Consider the following 14,614-nt stretch of genomic DNA (forward strand, 5'->3'; position numbering starts at 1 on the left):
TACTACTTTTCAATCTGCTTCTTACCCGTGGTTGTGAGTCGGAGCTACTATAGCTTGTAACCAGAGCCATGGGAGGCCCAGCAGAGTAAAAATAAGTAAGGATAACGAGCGTGGAGCCCACACAGCGAAGGATAGGAGCAACAGGGCAAGTGCTTGATAGGGCAATAGTTCAGTGAATCGGGCGGGGTACTCGCCTAAAGAGGAACACCTCAACGAATCCGAGAAATTAGGTCACTCGAAGCCACGAAAATATCTTTTATTTGTTCTTTTTTTTTTTAATCTCCATAGAAAAATGATGAATGAGCTCGAGGATCCATGGCGGATGTAAATTGTAATCAATCAAAGAAGACGATGGATCCTTAACCTAATCCAGTAAGTTTTCGAACGGCGAAGTTCAGTATTGCTTCATAGATTAACCAAATGAGTTCTTCTTCTTATTCACTGCGTTCATGCCCAAGCTCAAGTCTCTCTATCAGGACCGGTATAGGTTCGCGTTCTAGCAGACATCTCTGCAAGTTAGGATTCACTCCGAAATGGGCGTCGATTAGTCCTAAACAATGGAGAAAATCGGCCAATAGCTCTGGTCATGATTATAGGTACGGGCCGGTGAACTTTTGTGCTTTGAAAGATGTGAAATCTTCGTCTTCAACCTCGCGTAATGGCAATACTTTTGAGTTTGATGTTGTGATCATTGGAGCGGGAATTATCGGGTTGACTATTGCTCGGCAGTTTCTTATGGAGTCGGATTTGTCCGTGGCCGTCGTCGATAAGGTCGTCCCTTGCTCTGGAGCTACTGGTGCAGGTGAGAATGTTCAGGATAAACTGTTAATGATGTAAATTGTTTGATTGTGGACCTGTTCTTAGAATCGTAATGTATCTATCGGTTCCAGGACAGGGCTATTTATGGATGGGGCATAAATCACCTGACAGTGACATTTGGGAACTTGCTTTGAGAAGTCACAGGCTGTGGGAGAGTCTGGCTGAGTCCCTGCGTGATCAAGGCTTGAATCCATCGGAAGAATTGGGTTGGAAAAAGACAGGTAAGAGAAACAATGACGGCATCGCAACTCGAGACTATGACATGTATAGGGTAGTAGTCACATTTATTTTTCTTAGACTTAGGCTAGAATATGATGTTTTTAATTTGATCGTTCGTTTATTTTATTTAATCCTTTGGTGTGTCGTTTTAAAGATGTTTTCGAATACGTAAGTCCATGGCTGTGCTTTAAGATGAAAGTTATGTTTTATGACATTCAATGTTCATGATATGTATACAGTAGCGACTTTAAATTGACCTTAGATTAAGTAGAAAATTTAGAGTCGTTACATAAGAGAAAGGATGAAACCAATTTTTTGTATCAATCACTCAGTAATTTTGACTTCCATATCATTTGTATTCTTCATTTGCTGCCACACAGGATCATAAATTAGGTAGTTGCTATTCTTTTGAGAAGCAACAACCATTAGCTTACTTGCAAGTTGCATATATAGATATGTTGTCTGAAGAAAATGCTGGGGAACAACTAGTAAATTAAGTATGTTCCTTAAAGAATTCATGAAATCAGGTCAGTAAATGATCGAATACAATTTCATGGAGTAGATTTGTGGCCAAGAACTGCATTCAAGACAGGATTTGAACTTTTTTGATGCATTTTCTCTGAAAATTATGCAGTCTTACATGAATTGTGTGACTGATGAGTGAATTGTTTCTACATCTTATGGTTATTATTTCTGTTTTAGGGAGCTTGTTAATTGGTAAAACACCTGAAGAGTTTGACATGTTAAAGAGGAAGGTAAAGCAACTTTCTGGGGCCGGACTAGAAGTTGAGTACTTATCTGTTGCTGATTTGCTTTCCATGGAACCAGCTTTGCTGATCGGAAACAGCTGCGGGGCTGCCTTTCTCCCCAATGACTGCCAATTGGATGCTCATTGTACTGCAGCATTTATCGAAAAGGTTTTGACTGAAAATATTAATTCTCTTTTTACCTATTCAATTACGTTTGCTACAATGTGTTAATATCGAGCTAGCATGTCGCGTGTTACTGATAGATATGATAAATGTGTAGGCCAACAGAAATTTTGAAGGAAGATATGCAGAATTTTTTCATGATCCAGTTACAGGCTTATTAAGGTTTGTTTTTCTTAGCCAACTATACATCGATGTTAACAGCAATACCAATAAATATTTGCTGTTCTGATAGATTTCTAGTTAGTTGATGTTTGAATATGCATATCATAAATAACCTTTTCTTTAACTAATTAATAAACAGAATCAAATAAGTTCTTGAAATTCAGTAACTTTTAAGGGTCCTGTAGATACAACATCTATCAAAAAAATCTTTCTACAGCTAACCCTCGGAGTCTGTAATGCTACAAGATATCTGAAATAAGAACAAGGCCATGGCCATTAGCCTGGTTTGATTTGACACAAAATAACTTCGAGAAAATAGTAAAAGAGAGCGGAGAGATAAAATTTGAGCAGGGTTAAAAAAATATTTAATAAGATATGTGCAATAGAACATCATATGAAAAAAGTTTAGTATCGAGCTCTCTTTTTAAAAGTGTAAATAAGATAATTGGTCTTTTTTTCCTTCTTTTGCTCTCTCTGTTTGTGTGTTAGTGATCAGCTGAAGATTAGTATGGTTTCAATTACGATTATGGGTGGTAAAGAAAGAAAGATGTAATTCTTTTTTTCTTTTCAATTTTTGTCTTTGGAGAGTTACAAGAAAGGGTTATGGTTATGGTTATGGTTATGGATTTTAGGTTTTGGAGCTTATTTGGTGAAATTGTTGCTACGTCCTTAAACTTGAAGGAGGATTTGATCCGGTTTACAAGGGTTAATTAATCAAAAGTTTGATATGTGATTTCTTTTTTAATATTCAAGAAGTCTTAGAATAGCTGACAAAATTCTCATTTATTATGTCTAAAATGAATTTATGGAAAGTTGTTGGATTGTGACTGGTGAGGAAACAATAGTGAAAAAACTAAAAAAAATAATTATAATAAAAAAAAAATCAAGTCGAGGACATGAAAAGTTCAAGAATTAAGCAAAAGCCATCTTGAAAATTCAGCGTAAGGATATGGCTAGGCTCTTTGAGATGTTGTATTGAAGGAGATGAAAAACTTATTCTCTATGAATACATAGCAAACAAACGAAGTTTCTTATTAATTTTCATAGAGGAAGGGCATTTGCAGAGAGAAGAAGACGAAATATTTTCCAGTAAGAGTTTTTTTCTTTTTGAAAGGCAAAAGGTATCAATGAAACTTTAACGGTTTCCTTCCAAAAATGAACAATAAAGGTTCTTTTGGATCTTTTTGAAAGGTCAAAGAGTATTTTAATAACTTTTTCAAGTTTAGGTGTATTTTTTAAACGAGACCCATAGTTCAGGGATATTTTCTGTAATTTAGCCCAAAAGTAAAATGGAAGCATGCCGATCACTGATCAAAACTAGTTGCTTAAAAGTGTGATCAGCACCTCTTAATAATGTTTTATAAAATAAAGTATAGCCTACCTTATGTGTTATCTTCTTAACAGTCCGCGGCAAAGAGTGAAACAGTCAACAGTACTCTGGTTTCTCATTAAAAGAAAGTCAAAATTGCCAAAAATTCTGAACTAATTCATATATCTAGTATTCAATTTACATCAATTGACCAATATGTCTTTTAACATGAATCCCTATAAGCATTATAGTAATAAGATGATAAGAACGTCACTTTTGTACACCCTCAGGTCTGGTAGCAATGGAAAGATAGAAGCTGTTCAGACGGCCAAGACTACATTGTACAGTAAGAAGGCCATTGTTTTAGCAGCTGGTTGTTGGAGTGGGACTTTGCTGCGTGATTTACTCAGGGAAGAAAAAACTGTTTTGGATGTTCCCATAATGCCAAGAAAGGTGTGGATCTATGAACACACTGACTTTTCTTTGAGATTTTTCATGTCTTATACTGATCCGCTCTATTTTTGGTCAGTTATTAACTTTATTATTTACTCTATAGATACGAGGAGTCAGTTGATTGAACCCAAAGTGTTCACTTTTAAACAGAATGTGGGGACTAGGCTTTGCAATCGTTTAGTTAAAAGAATTTCTCCAATTTTACTAGCATTATAGTTGCTGGGTTTTGATTAATCAGGGGTAGCCTCATTTGTCTTCCAAGTTATGAACATGCTAGGAATACACAATATCTGCAAGGCCAGCTGTTGAAAGAAGCAAGCATTATTTTCCTCCCTGATTCCTGAGAAATGATCTTCTTGGTTACATCTTTGATTAGTTCCTTTTCTTGCTATTTTCTTACTGTACGTAGTTGCTTTAGCTGTGAATTAGTATCATGTTAGCTTGATATATATTTATCTTTTCTATGATAGCTAGGTTCTCGTTCTCCTCATGTAAGTTAATTACAATAACCTGGAACTTGAAGTGATCGATTATCGAGGTTGTTTTCTCTGAAATACTTTCCATCTCCTCAAAAGGTTGATTAGGACCAAACCTCTCTTTCATTGCAGGGTCACTTGCTTGTCATCGAGAATTTTAATTCCTTTCATGTTAATCATGGTTTGATGGAGGTGGGCTATGTTAATCACCAAGCTTTAACTTCGGCTAAAGATCTCGAACATACCTCTTCCATTTCAATGACTGCCACTATGGATGTTCAAGGCAATCTAGTACTTGGTAAAATATGAAACTTTGTGACCACTGTTTTAAAGTACTTAGTTTGTTTTTCATAGCTGCCAGCAACGTTTTTTTTTATTTTTATGCATCTATGCATATATTTATTCTAATGTGTTTTAATCGTGCTGCTCCATGTAAGCTGATAGACTTGCATAGTTCCATACCTTATTGTATCTTGCTTGGAATGTGATGAATAACAATTAGAATCCTGAAAACATGTAAAGAATTAGTCATCTCTGGTGTACGTGCGCCCCCTCATTCATAATTATAGTTACTGCCCTTTGATATCTAACGGGAAAAGCTCTTTTGTAACTCCCTTGAATTAGGGACATCTTTTGAGAATTTCATTCAATCAAAGATATTGTTTCTTTTATATTAAATATATATATATATATATTGCCAGAAATTTGAAACCTCTCATTGGAAATTGGTCATCTAATTTCAGGGAGCAGCCGTGAGTTTGCTGGTTTCAACACTGATATTAATGAATCCATAATTGCTCGTATATGGGAGAGAGCTTCAGAATTCTTTCCCACGATGAAAGAAGTCTCTTTTTCAGAGATCAAAAGCAGCAGTAAAGTGAGAATAGGTCTACGACCATACAGTGAGTATCATGTCACTTTCGATAGTTTCGACCGTTGAATTTTCAGGGTTTGTGTTATCTTATTTTCCCGTATGAGTTTATATCCACAGTGCTTGATGGAAAGCCAGTGATAGGGCCTGTTCCTGGTTTCTCAAATGTGTTCCTTGCATCTGGCCATGAAGGTGGAGGACTTTCAATGGTGACTCTCTCTCTCCACCCCCCCCCCCCCCCCCCCCCCAATTAAAAACTACTGATACTCCAAAACCACCCTTCTAATGTATCATAGAGATCATAAGAAATCATGGTTCTATTGAATAGACAACCCTAACTTCTTTTTTTTAGTTGATTCGATTGTTTGACTTATTTTTGTTTACATTCAGGCACTAGGAACTGCAGAAATGATTGTTAACATGGTGCTGGGAATTCCTGGGAAAGTTGATCCCGCTCCTTTTTCAGTACAAGGACGATGCTAATAAATGCTTACAACTTATGATTTAATAATGGTATTCTTGGTGGCTTCGATCTCATGTAAACCTGCCCCTTTTCCCATTTCAAAGAGCCAACTTGTAGTTGAAGGTCAACAATATCGTAGCAACTCAGCAGTCCATGTATTTAATGTTCTGTACCTTGACTTTCAGTATCTGTAGCTCATTTGTTCTGAGAAATTTTTCCTTAAGTGGTGTGCCTTAATGCATAAACATTTCTTAATCTTTTTGGTTTATAGTATAAATTGCTAATTGTTTCTGATTTGATAACAAACTCGTTACATGGTTGGGATAGGAAAAATAAAATACCTATTGGCTGCAGTTTATAAACCTATCTGTAAGACTTATGGGGCATTTGAGGCGACTTTTGAAAAATTACTTTGAAGTAAAAACTCTCTTTTGCAGGCATTCTTGGAGGGAGCACTCTGAATGATTCTCCTAAAAGCTTCTTGTAAAAGTGAGTGTTTCTTCGAAAATAACTTTTTAAAGTCACTTTGGTTATCCAACCAAACATTGAAAACTTTTAAGACTAGTTTTATTGGGCTAAAATAACTTTTTACTTGTCCCAAACTCATTGTTGGTTGATTTATTTTTCAAGGGTCTGCAATAACATAAGAGTAATTAGGTAGCAGACTTTTCATATTAAGATAGGTAGATGATTAAAGAATGCTCTTGCCCATATTTTTTATTGAACATTTTTAGTTCAAGTAATTTCATGAATCTGCATCACATAGATATGCTGTTTGGAATCCCTTTGCCTGCAATCCCTCCTTTTGGACTAACATTTGATGTATCAGGGAACAGAAGTTTGTATGGGATCTTGGCGGGACCGCTTCTGTTCTTGCGGTTAGGATCTTTGTTTCTCTCTGCTATTCGCTTCTCTATATTTTTAAGTTCTTTGCTGAACACACTGAAGCTATGCCGGACCCTTGCATTATCTGTCCAGCTGTGTGATGACATCCTTCCCAGGTACAGTTCATCCTTTGCGTGATGTGAAAGGACCTCTGTCAATGCAGCGGTAAGCGCAGTTTCAAACTTTCCAGGTAACATCTCGAGATAGTATTTGTCTGGATCACTCAAGAATTCAGCATATTCAACTGTTCCTTCACTGGGAATGAACTTGTGACACAGTGTGGGACGATTAAGAGGGTAACTGGCATATGCATATTGCCCTGAATTCACTGCAGCATGGAGTCCAGTTGCTGTCCATATGAGAGTTGTCAAAGCCTCTACCAAGTTTGATAGTGTGGTCATTTCATACCACCCCGACTCGTTGAACTTGTGGCCGTGACCGACATTTCTGATCTCGGACCACCAAGCTTGGAGTTCTTCATCAGAATGTACAGAGTCGTCATCTCTATAGAAGATTGAACAGAAACTCTTGACCCATGTCTTGATTGCAGTCCATATCTCAAGGCCATCTTCTGCATATGGATAGTCAGGGAAGATGAGCTGAACTCCGGACAGGTTTCCTGGATCTGGATCCCTTATAGCCATATTTCTAAGAAACCAAAGCAATGTTGGCACACGTCTATTATCATAAAAGGAAAAGCAATGTACTTGTTGTTACCTTTTCAGCAGGTCCGCTGGGAGGCCATGTTCGTTGAATCGCCACTCTTTGTAAAGCTCAGAAGATAATTCCATGGAGAATTGACCAGAAAACAATATCTTCTCAAAGATTCCATCAGGTTTCAACAGGAAGCTTCTAAATAGTGAGTTGATGTGCATGGTGTCTTTGAAATGAGGATTCAGCAATTTGTAGACTGGATGCATAACACTCAACTGTCTGCGAGTGGCAATGATGAACGGCTCGACAACTGCATGGGTATGTAACCTAAACATTTACATAACATTGCATGTTATGCCATTTTACTTTGACAGCATGAAATGTGTAGGAATAACTGGACAAATATTTGGCCTACAAAGATCTCAAAACGTTTTTTTTTGGCTTAAAATGAATAGATAAGGAGTTGTAGAGAACTTGAATAGAAAATGTTTCTTTTCATTGTTGTAGAGAAAGATAAGGAGTTGACATTCTAGGTTTGATTGAATTAGAGTTTGAATTGGGTTAAAAATAGAGGAAATCAGGTAGGTCTTGCTAAGTACCTTAAAAAAAAATTAATTCCCAAAGCCCCCCTCACTCTGCCGACCTATACCCTGTTCACGTGAATTTTTACACCTCTATAAGGAATGTTTTGTTCCCCTTGGGGGCAAACGTCCTTGCTGGCATACCGTTTGATGTCTGCCTCTGATATCATTTGTAACAACTCAAGCCCATTGCTAGCAGATATTGTCTTTTTTGGGCTCTCTTTCGAACTTCCCCTCAAAGTTTTTAAAACGTATCTCTAGGAAGAGGTTTCCACACTTTTATAAAGAATGATTTATTTCTCTCTCCAACCGATGTTGTGGATCTCACATATCAACTATGGTTTTAGATTAAAAAAACTTTAGTTTATGATAGATTATAAGCTATAATGAAAATTTTGAAACGATTCAAAGCCAAACTTGAATAGAGACTAAGCTAATAATTTGTGGATATTTCTACAACCCATCAAAGAAAAAGATATTATCTTGTTATATTTGACACCAAACTCTTGAATCTATGAAAGTAGGTGAGGGGTCTCACCAATGGCTGACGAGTTGATGGTAGACGGAGTCGTTGGCAGCGACGTGAGCTTTGGCAAGCTGCCACAGGGCAGCCTCCAAGCCCTCAGGTGCTGGCAGGTAAACCCAACTTATCTCTCCTCCTTCAGCTTCAGAGTATGGTAAAGAAAGTTCAATGGCCAAAGGCTTTAGTGTAGAATCAGTCCTTAAGAAGAGTAGGGTTCGAGATGCATAGGCAAACACATTGCTACTGTTTATTCTATTCAGAAATGGCATTAGATAGTCATGATGATCCAACATGAATATCCTTCTGTCCTCTATTGCCTATAACATTTCAGAACACTAAAATATTTCAATATTCACAACACAAGTATCCTTTTAAGCAGTTTTGAACGTTTTGGTGTAACTTTTTAATATTTTGTGCAGTTACAAAGTACGAGGACTAAAATAGAATGGAGCTCAAAATTTCATTTCTCGTGTGCATTTTTTATGGACAAAATTCCATTTCTACAAACTTTTGAAATATTCATTTTTCTATATTGAACGTTAAAAACAAATCGTCATTCTAAGTCGTTATTTTGTTATCAACTCGTCTTTTGTTATCCTCCTATCTTGATATTGTATAATCAAATCTTATCAGCGTAGTATAACCTCTTTTTGTTGTCTAAAACTTGGCATCGTACCATTATCATGTTAACTTTGTACGAACAATTTAAACCTTCTAGTTGATTTAGTTGATGATTTACAGGTTTAGAGAGGAGCAACATAAAGGAAGAGATGATATATATATATCTATATATACCTGTTGAAGGGGAAGACCATCGAGGTTGCGTTCAATATCAGAAGCTTTTATTGTACTAACCACTTTGGCTTTGCATTCTGGTGGAAATCTCTGTCCAAGTAAGTTTGAATAGTTTTTGTTCTTAAACTTTTGAAACTTTATATTTAATAGATTTATAAAGTAAAAATGTAAATAAATATCACAATCATTTATTAAACAAATTTAAAAAATGAGAGATTATTAAAGAAATTTTTACACTAAATTTGTAACATAATCTTAAAATATATTAGTGTAAGCATAATTAACATACGTGTAAGCATGTGATTCGCACAGGATTAGTTCCGGCGAGCATTTGTCGTGCAAATTCATCATCATCCATCCATGCACGTTCATTTTCTGAATTAAAAAAAAAAAAAAAAACAAATTTTACTAATAATTTTGAAAAAAATTATTATGCTAATAATACATTTTTACATTATACCATTGGTAAAATAAATAAATAAATTTAACACTAGGCAATTATTTTTTTACGTTTATATTTTTTGTTTTTTTTTTCACTTTTTCGATACACGAAAAAACATTTTTTATTTCAAAATTTTCAAAAGGTAAATAAATTCGTTATTTCTATCAATTATGGTTTATATGAAGAAAAAAAAAACACCCAATATTGATTAATTTAGAAAAAATCACAATAATTTTTAATTTTTATCGAATAAATTTTAAAAAACAAGAAAAAAAAAATAAGAAAAAAATTACCTTCAAGAAGGTGAGGATGTGGATAGATGAAGTCATCTTTTTGGGAAAGAATTTGTGGGAAAAGATTTTGTGGGATAAATTTTTGGAGTCTGAGGGTGGTCCATTGGTCTAGTTGGGCCATGTTTTTGGGCTTTTGGGCCCAAAAGAAGCGGCCCAATTCAACAAAAGAGTTGAAATGATTGGTGGTGTAGTGTTGGGCCTTTAGGGTTGGAATGAGGAACTGAAGAGCAGCTTCCACTGAGCTTGAAACTATTTCTTTCACTTTGCTTTGCCTCATCCTCTCATCAGGAGGTACACATTTTTGTAAATCCATGGAACCATCTTATCATGCACCAAACCAAAAAAAAAGTGCTTTAAACAAAGCGTTTTTCTTATCGACGTTCGTATTCATTCATTAGTACTATTTCGTGCCTCCGATTAGGTAAAACGGGTATAAAACGAAGAAAAATGTGAAAGGAAGAATTTTGTGTACCACTGTTAGGATGTTGAACCGTTCTTCCTCTGCGAGGATATGGAAGGGAGGAGGATTCGCCCAATTCAGGTCTAAAAAACTCGTCGTAGTAATCGTACTCGTAAATTCTCTCCCATTCCTTGTTCTCTCTTTTCCCGTCTCCTCTTAGCTTTATTAGCTCTTCTTTTCTTAGCTCCACAAGGGGTCTCGGCGTTTGGCTTGGAATATAACTCTAATCAAAACACTAAGTAAGTTATAATCAAGTTATTGTACTTTGAATTACGATTATTTTCGTTATTTGACAGAGCATTAGAAAGACGATGAGAAGAAAGTGATTAGCTGAAAAAAGATACAGTGACTGTCTATAACATCTTTTTCGTTACTCATACTGTGTCAAATTAGCTTATACTTGTCAAATAGACAGATTATGTCGTGATTCAAAATTTAAAGATATAACCGATCGAGACTAAAACTAGTAAGAAAAACTTACAGTGTTCGAGAAAAAAAGACGAGGAGGGGCAGCGACGTTGAATGGATAAACCCAAGAGTTGCAATCAAAGTGGATTGGTTGGGGATGAAGTTTGGGAATTTGGAGAAAAACTGATTTAAGGTAAAATTTGTGCTTATGTTCATTTGTGATCACAAAAGCTCCTGGACTTCCAAATCCCTTATCAACCTTCAGCTTGATTTTATAGTTGCTGATTCTTGACCCATCACCCTTTTTCTTGCTTCTCCATTCTTTTAACTTTGCAGTTTTACTCGTCTTTCCGTTTCCCGTACCTGTTAAACGAGGAAGAATCATAATGAAAATATAATATCGTAAACACATTATATAACAATCGAAACCCGCCCGCTACTAGATATTGTCCACTTTACTCCGTTACGTATTGTTATCAGTCTCACGTTTTTTAAAACGCATCTACTAAGATGAGGTTTCCACGCATTTATAAATGATGTTTTGTTTCTCTCCCAAATTAATGTGGAATCTCACAATGAGCAAAACACCAAGCTGTGTGCTAACGATAACGCTGGGCCTCAAAGAGGTGGATTGTAAGATCCTGTTACACGTTCTTGGTTTAGTCGATGATATTGAAGAAGAGATTGTTAAATTTTAAAGGTTGAGATTAGAAAAATATTTAGTTTTTTCCAAATTTTACTCGAAAATATTTTAAAATTTTCAAAGATGCATGGACGAGAAGATCGAAAGTACAAAATAAACTTTTGTGTTTGATAGATTCGTATATCGGTATGATCGAAGTCAAGATGCTATGATTATGGTGTAGAAATAATGGCGAAGGATATTCAAAATTTTTGACAAATTGATCGAATAACAGCTTTGATGTTTTTGTTTGATTTTGGAATGAATGAGTAAGAAGTGGAGAAAAGAAGGCTCACTTGGATCCAGTTCGGTTCCACTATAAATCTGAATAGAAGCCGATTTTCCAGGTCCAGATTTCTCAAAATCATGAACAATCACCACCACTCCCACGATCGATTCTTCAACATTCCTTTGCTTGTTTCTACCAACGACAACGCTCTGGTTTCCGTGGCGGCGATTCATCGCCATTAATGTTCAGTGCAGAGCACACAAGGTGTTTGTGGAAATGCCTCTCGGTGAATCAATCGCCGAAATACAAGAAAAAAGAAAGAAAAGGTCAGGTGTTCCGCTATCTTTTTTCATCTGATGTAATGATTTTGATTTCTTTGAACTAAATAACTCGATCGTTGCTTGCTTGCGGATTCTTTTCTTCTGTTTTTGGCAATGGATCTGATCCTTTCCTTTACGTCTCTTTCGCTTTCGTTTTGCACAGCACTCTATGCTCTGTTTCGAATGAATTTTTCAGCCTGTTTCTTTTCCATTGTAGAGATCGATGGAAACATGATCATCATTTCACTTTATTTGTTTCAATTTCTAGGGCGTACTTTCAATTGTTCTTCATTTTCCCTTGAAATCCAAATTTTCATTCGAAATGGTTTGTTCTCATTGAATGATTTTCTTCTTCTTTCTTTGTTTTTTTTTTTTTAGTGATCTTAATGGATGAAGAAATTGCAGTGGAAAAATGAAAATCGAAAAGCAAGTTCAGCTTCTTGACTGGATCGTTCTATCGATCCAGCCAAAATTTTACTCAAAACCTTGCGAAATCTAATTCGCCTACATCACTCGTCTGAGTTTCTTGATTCTGGATCCTCAGGCCCCTTAATTGCTGGTACATTGCCAAATTTCACTGGTTCTGCTGCTTTCTGTCCCTATTTTGAAAGAAAAGCGGTTCGTTTTTTCTTCGATTTGTTATTAGTATTTGGTTTGATTTGTGAGGAGAAAGAAAGCAAACTCACTCTGTTCTAGAACTGATATTCATCAACTCAATGTTTTGTGGCAATTTCTTCGTTTGCGAAATGAAAGTTATTTCGGTTGGATGATGAAAGTCTTACGTCGGCTAATTTAGGGAATAATCATGGGTTTATAAACAAAGAATACTATCCCCATTGGGATGAGGCCTTTTGGGGAAGCCCAAAGCAAAGGCATGAGAGTGAATATTCAAAATGGAAAATATCATACCATGGTAGAGAGTTGTGTCCATCTAACATGGTATTAGATCCATGCCCTAAACCTAGTCGTGTCAATAGATTAGTAAATCCTCAAATGTCGAACAAAGGACTCCAAAAGAAAAGGAGTCGAGCCTCCTCGAAGGCAGTAAAAAATGACTAAGACTACAAAGGAGTCGTGCCTCGATTAAGGGGAGGCGTATTTTGTTCGAGGGGAGGTGTTGGATGATGAAAGTCCCATTTCTCTTTGCCTCAGAATAACAGATGAATACCACCCATCCTTTCTCCCCCCAATAGCCCAACAGTGAAGGGAAGGCAAAGGAGTCCATTGGGAAAGCACGTAGCATAGTCCTTTACCTCAGGGTTCTTGGTTCTTCACACATTGAGGAAGCTTGCCCCTTTTTTCCTACTTTCGTAGAATATCTGTTGTTTTTGCCCCCTTGGGTTTTCCCCATCATCAAGCTGTAACATTGCCTCTACTTTTTGATCTTGATACTTCCTCTAGTATAAAGTCAAGGTCAAACTGACTCTTCCTCTTCTCCTTTATTCCCTCTTCTTTCTTGTTTGGCTTAGAGGTATGCAGGCTCAAAAGATGAGAAAGTATGTATTTCTTCACTCCTGCTTTAACGTTGGCTAATTTAGAGAATGATCATGGGGTTTATAAACAAAAAATACTTTCTCCATTGGGATGAGGCCTTTTGGGGAAGCCCAAAACAAAACTTGTATGCTCAAAGTGGACAATATCATACCATTGTGGAGAGTCGTGTTCATCTAACAATTCCGGCTAACTAGCCAGGATGATCCTTCTTGTTGTATGGTCATTACAGGCACATGGTTGGCTTAAATCTAAATTCCTTCGATTTTCTTGATTTCTTTCAGTTCTCGACTCGGAATCTCTGGCATAATATGAAGTTTTCTTCCATTTGATCCTTCCTTCTTGTAAGTGTAAAATGAAAAGTGAGCAGTGTTCATGGATGCTGGTCAGGTTAATTCACGGTTGGCTTCAACAAGATTTAAATCCATCTAACCATCTTGCTAATATTTGTTTTCCTTCAGGCTAAATTTGTCGATGGATTATATACCCAGCTTTGCAATGAAAATGGCTCATCCCAACGATTCTTCTTCTGTCTCTCATTCCCTGCACAGCTTTTGGCGTTCAACGTCGTCTTGATAAAACATTTTTCAGACTTAAAAGCTACCAATCACGAGGGAGCAACTCAGCAATTGTGAGCAGTTGAATCAACAACCAATAGCCAATCACAAGCTGCTGAGAATGTGTTGCTTCTCCATTCAGCCCTGAAATCCATATGCTTTCGACATGATAGAGAGAGGTGTTGGGGAAGGTGATTACGTAGAGGAAGAGGAGAATAGGCCATTTTTCTCCTTGGTCTCATCTCTTTGTATTTAGACTTTGAAGATTAGGATGACTGTTCCTTCAATTTCTCTTGGTTCTTTTGAACTGGTTGGTTCTGAGTCCTGCACATGTTCATGTTTGTAAGTGACCCGTTTTACCAGAGAGGCAGAGACCAATCTAATAAGGAGATAATACTATTTTAAGTGCTCCATTTGATTTCTCTATTAGAGTTTGTAATTCGTCCATTTGTTGGGAAGTGCTACCGAGCACTTACTACTGAAATTAGCCTGTGTGATTCAGATGTTGTTGCATGTAAACCATTGAAGGTGGTTCTCAAGACGAAGAGCTTGAACCAAATAACAATCCCCAAGCTTTTGTTCTTCGACAA

The 14,614-nt window shown here is 36.6% G+C and overlaps 2 protein-coding genes and 1 long non-coding RNA gene across 5 annotated transcripts; 2 read left to right on the forward strand and 1 right to left on the reverse strand.

Annotated features, from left to right (window-relative positions):
- The first annotated feature begins 11 nt into the window (after nt 1-11).
- LOC111497986 (glycine oxidase) lies at nt 12-5,981 on the forward strand. Its single transcript, XM_023149024.1, has 9 exons — nt 12-802; nt 891-1,040; nt 1,741-1,955; nt 2,068-2,132; nt 3,732-3,894; nt 4,503-4,668; nt 5,114-5,272; nt 5,362-5,450; nt 5,632-5,981. The coding sequence occupies exons 1-9, from the start codon at nt 421-423 to the stop codon at nt 5,722-5,724; spliced, it is 1,482 nt and encodes a 493-aa protein (XP_023004792.1). The 5' UTR covers nt 12-420; the 3' UTR covers nt 5,725-5,981.
- A 369-nt stretch (nt 5,982-6,350) lies between these two features.
- On the reverse strand, nt 6,351-12,009 carry LOC111497983 (linoleate 9S-lipoxygenase 5-like). 2 transcript variants are annotated; one of them, XM_023149016.1, is made up of 9 exons: nt 11,724-12,009; nt 10,819-11,108; nt 10,350-10,560; nt 9,878-10,198; nt 9,432-9,517; nt 9,143-9,232; nt 8,363-8,664; nt 7,307-7,570; nt 6,351-7,237 (listed from the first exon to the last, which is right to left on the reverse strand). In XM_023149016.1, exons 1-9 carry the CDS (start codon nt 11,893-11,895, stop codon nt 6,463-6,465), a joined length of 2,511 nt encoding a protein of 836 aa, XP_023004784.1. In that variant the 5' UTR covers nt 11,896-12,009; the 3' UTR covers nt 6,351-6,462. The 2 variants fall into 2 exon arrangements, with proteins under 2 accessions (XP_023004784.1, XP_023004785.1); XM_023149017.1 differs by lacking the exon at nt 9,878-10,198.
- A 304-nt stretch (nt 12,010-12,313) lies between these two features.
- On the forward strand, nt 12,314-14,437 carry LOC111497991. Of its 2 annotated transcripts, none has more exons than XR_002720707.1 (2): nt 12,314-12,594; nt 13,752-14,437. It is a non-coding gene; the product is annotated as an uncharacterized LOC111497991 (long non-coding RNA). The 2 variants fall into 2 exon arrangements; XR_002720708.1 differs by having other exon boundaries at nt 12,314-12,535.
- The last annotated feature ends 177 nt before the right edge of the window (nt 14,438-14,614 follow it).

The sequence above is a fragment of the Cucurbita maxima genome, unplaced genomic scaffold, assembly GCF_002738345.1.
Source record: "Cucurbita maxima cultivar Rimu unplaced genomic scaffold, Cmax_1.0 Cma_Scf00024, whole genome shotgun sequence".
NCBI lineage: Eukaryota > Viridiplantae > Streptophyta > Magnoliopsida > Cucurbitales > Cucurbitaceae > Cucurbita > Cucurbita maxima.

Bases quoted from the DNA above. Each gene is read 5' to 3' on its own strand.
- LOC111497983 (XM_023149016.1), bottom strand. From the start codon at position 11,895: ATGGCGATGAATCGCCGCCACGGAAACCAGAGCGTTGTCGTTGGTAGA. The intron at 10,199-10,349 runs GTACACAAAATT...GTGCATGATAAG, and splicing joins GGTTCAACATCCTAACAGTG to ATGGTTCCATGGATTTACAA. The intron at 9,518-9,877 runs GTAATTTTTTTC...TTTTTAATTCAG, and splicing joins ACATCCTCACCTTCTTGAAG to AAAATGAACGTGCATGGATG.
- LOC111497986 (XM_023149024.1), top strand. From the start codon at position 421: ATGAGTTCTTCTTCTTATTCACTGCGTTCATGCCCAAGCTCAAGTCTC. The intron at 1,956-2,067 runs GTTTTGACTGAA...ATAAATGTGTAG, and splicing joins CTGCAGCATTTATCGAAAAG to GCCAACAGAAATTTTGAAGG. The intron at 4,669-5,113 runs GTAAAATATGAA...ATCTAATTTCAG, and splicing joins TCAAGGCAATCTAGTACTTG to GGAGCAGCCGTGAGTTTGCT.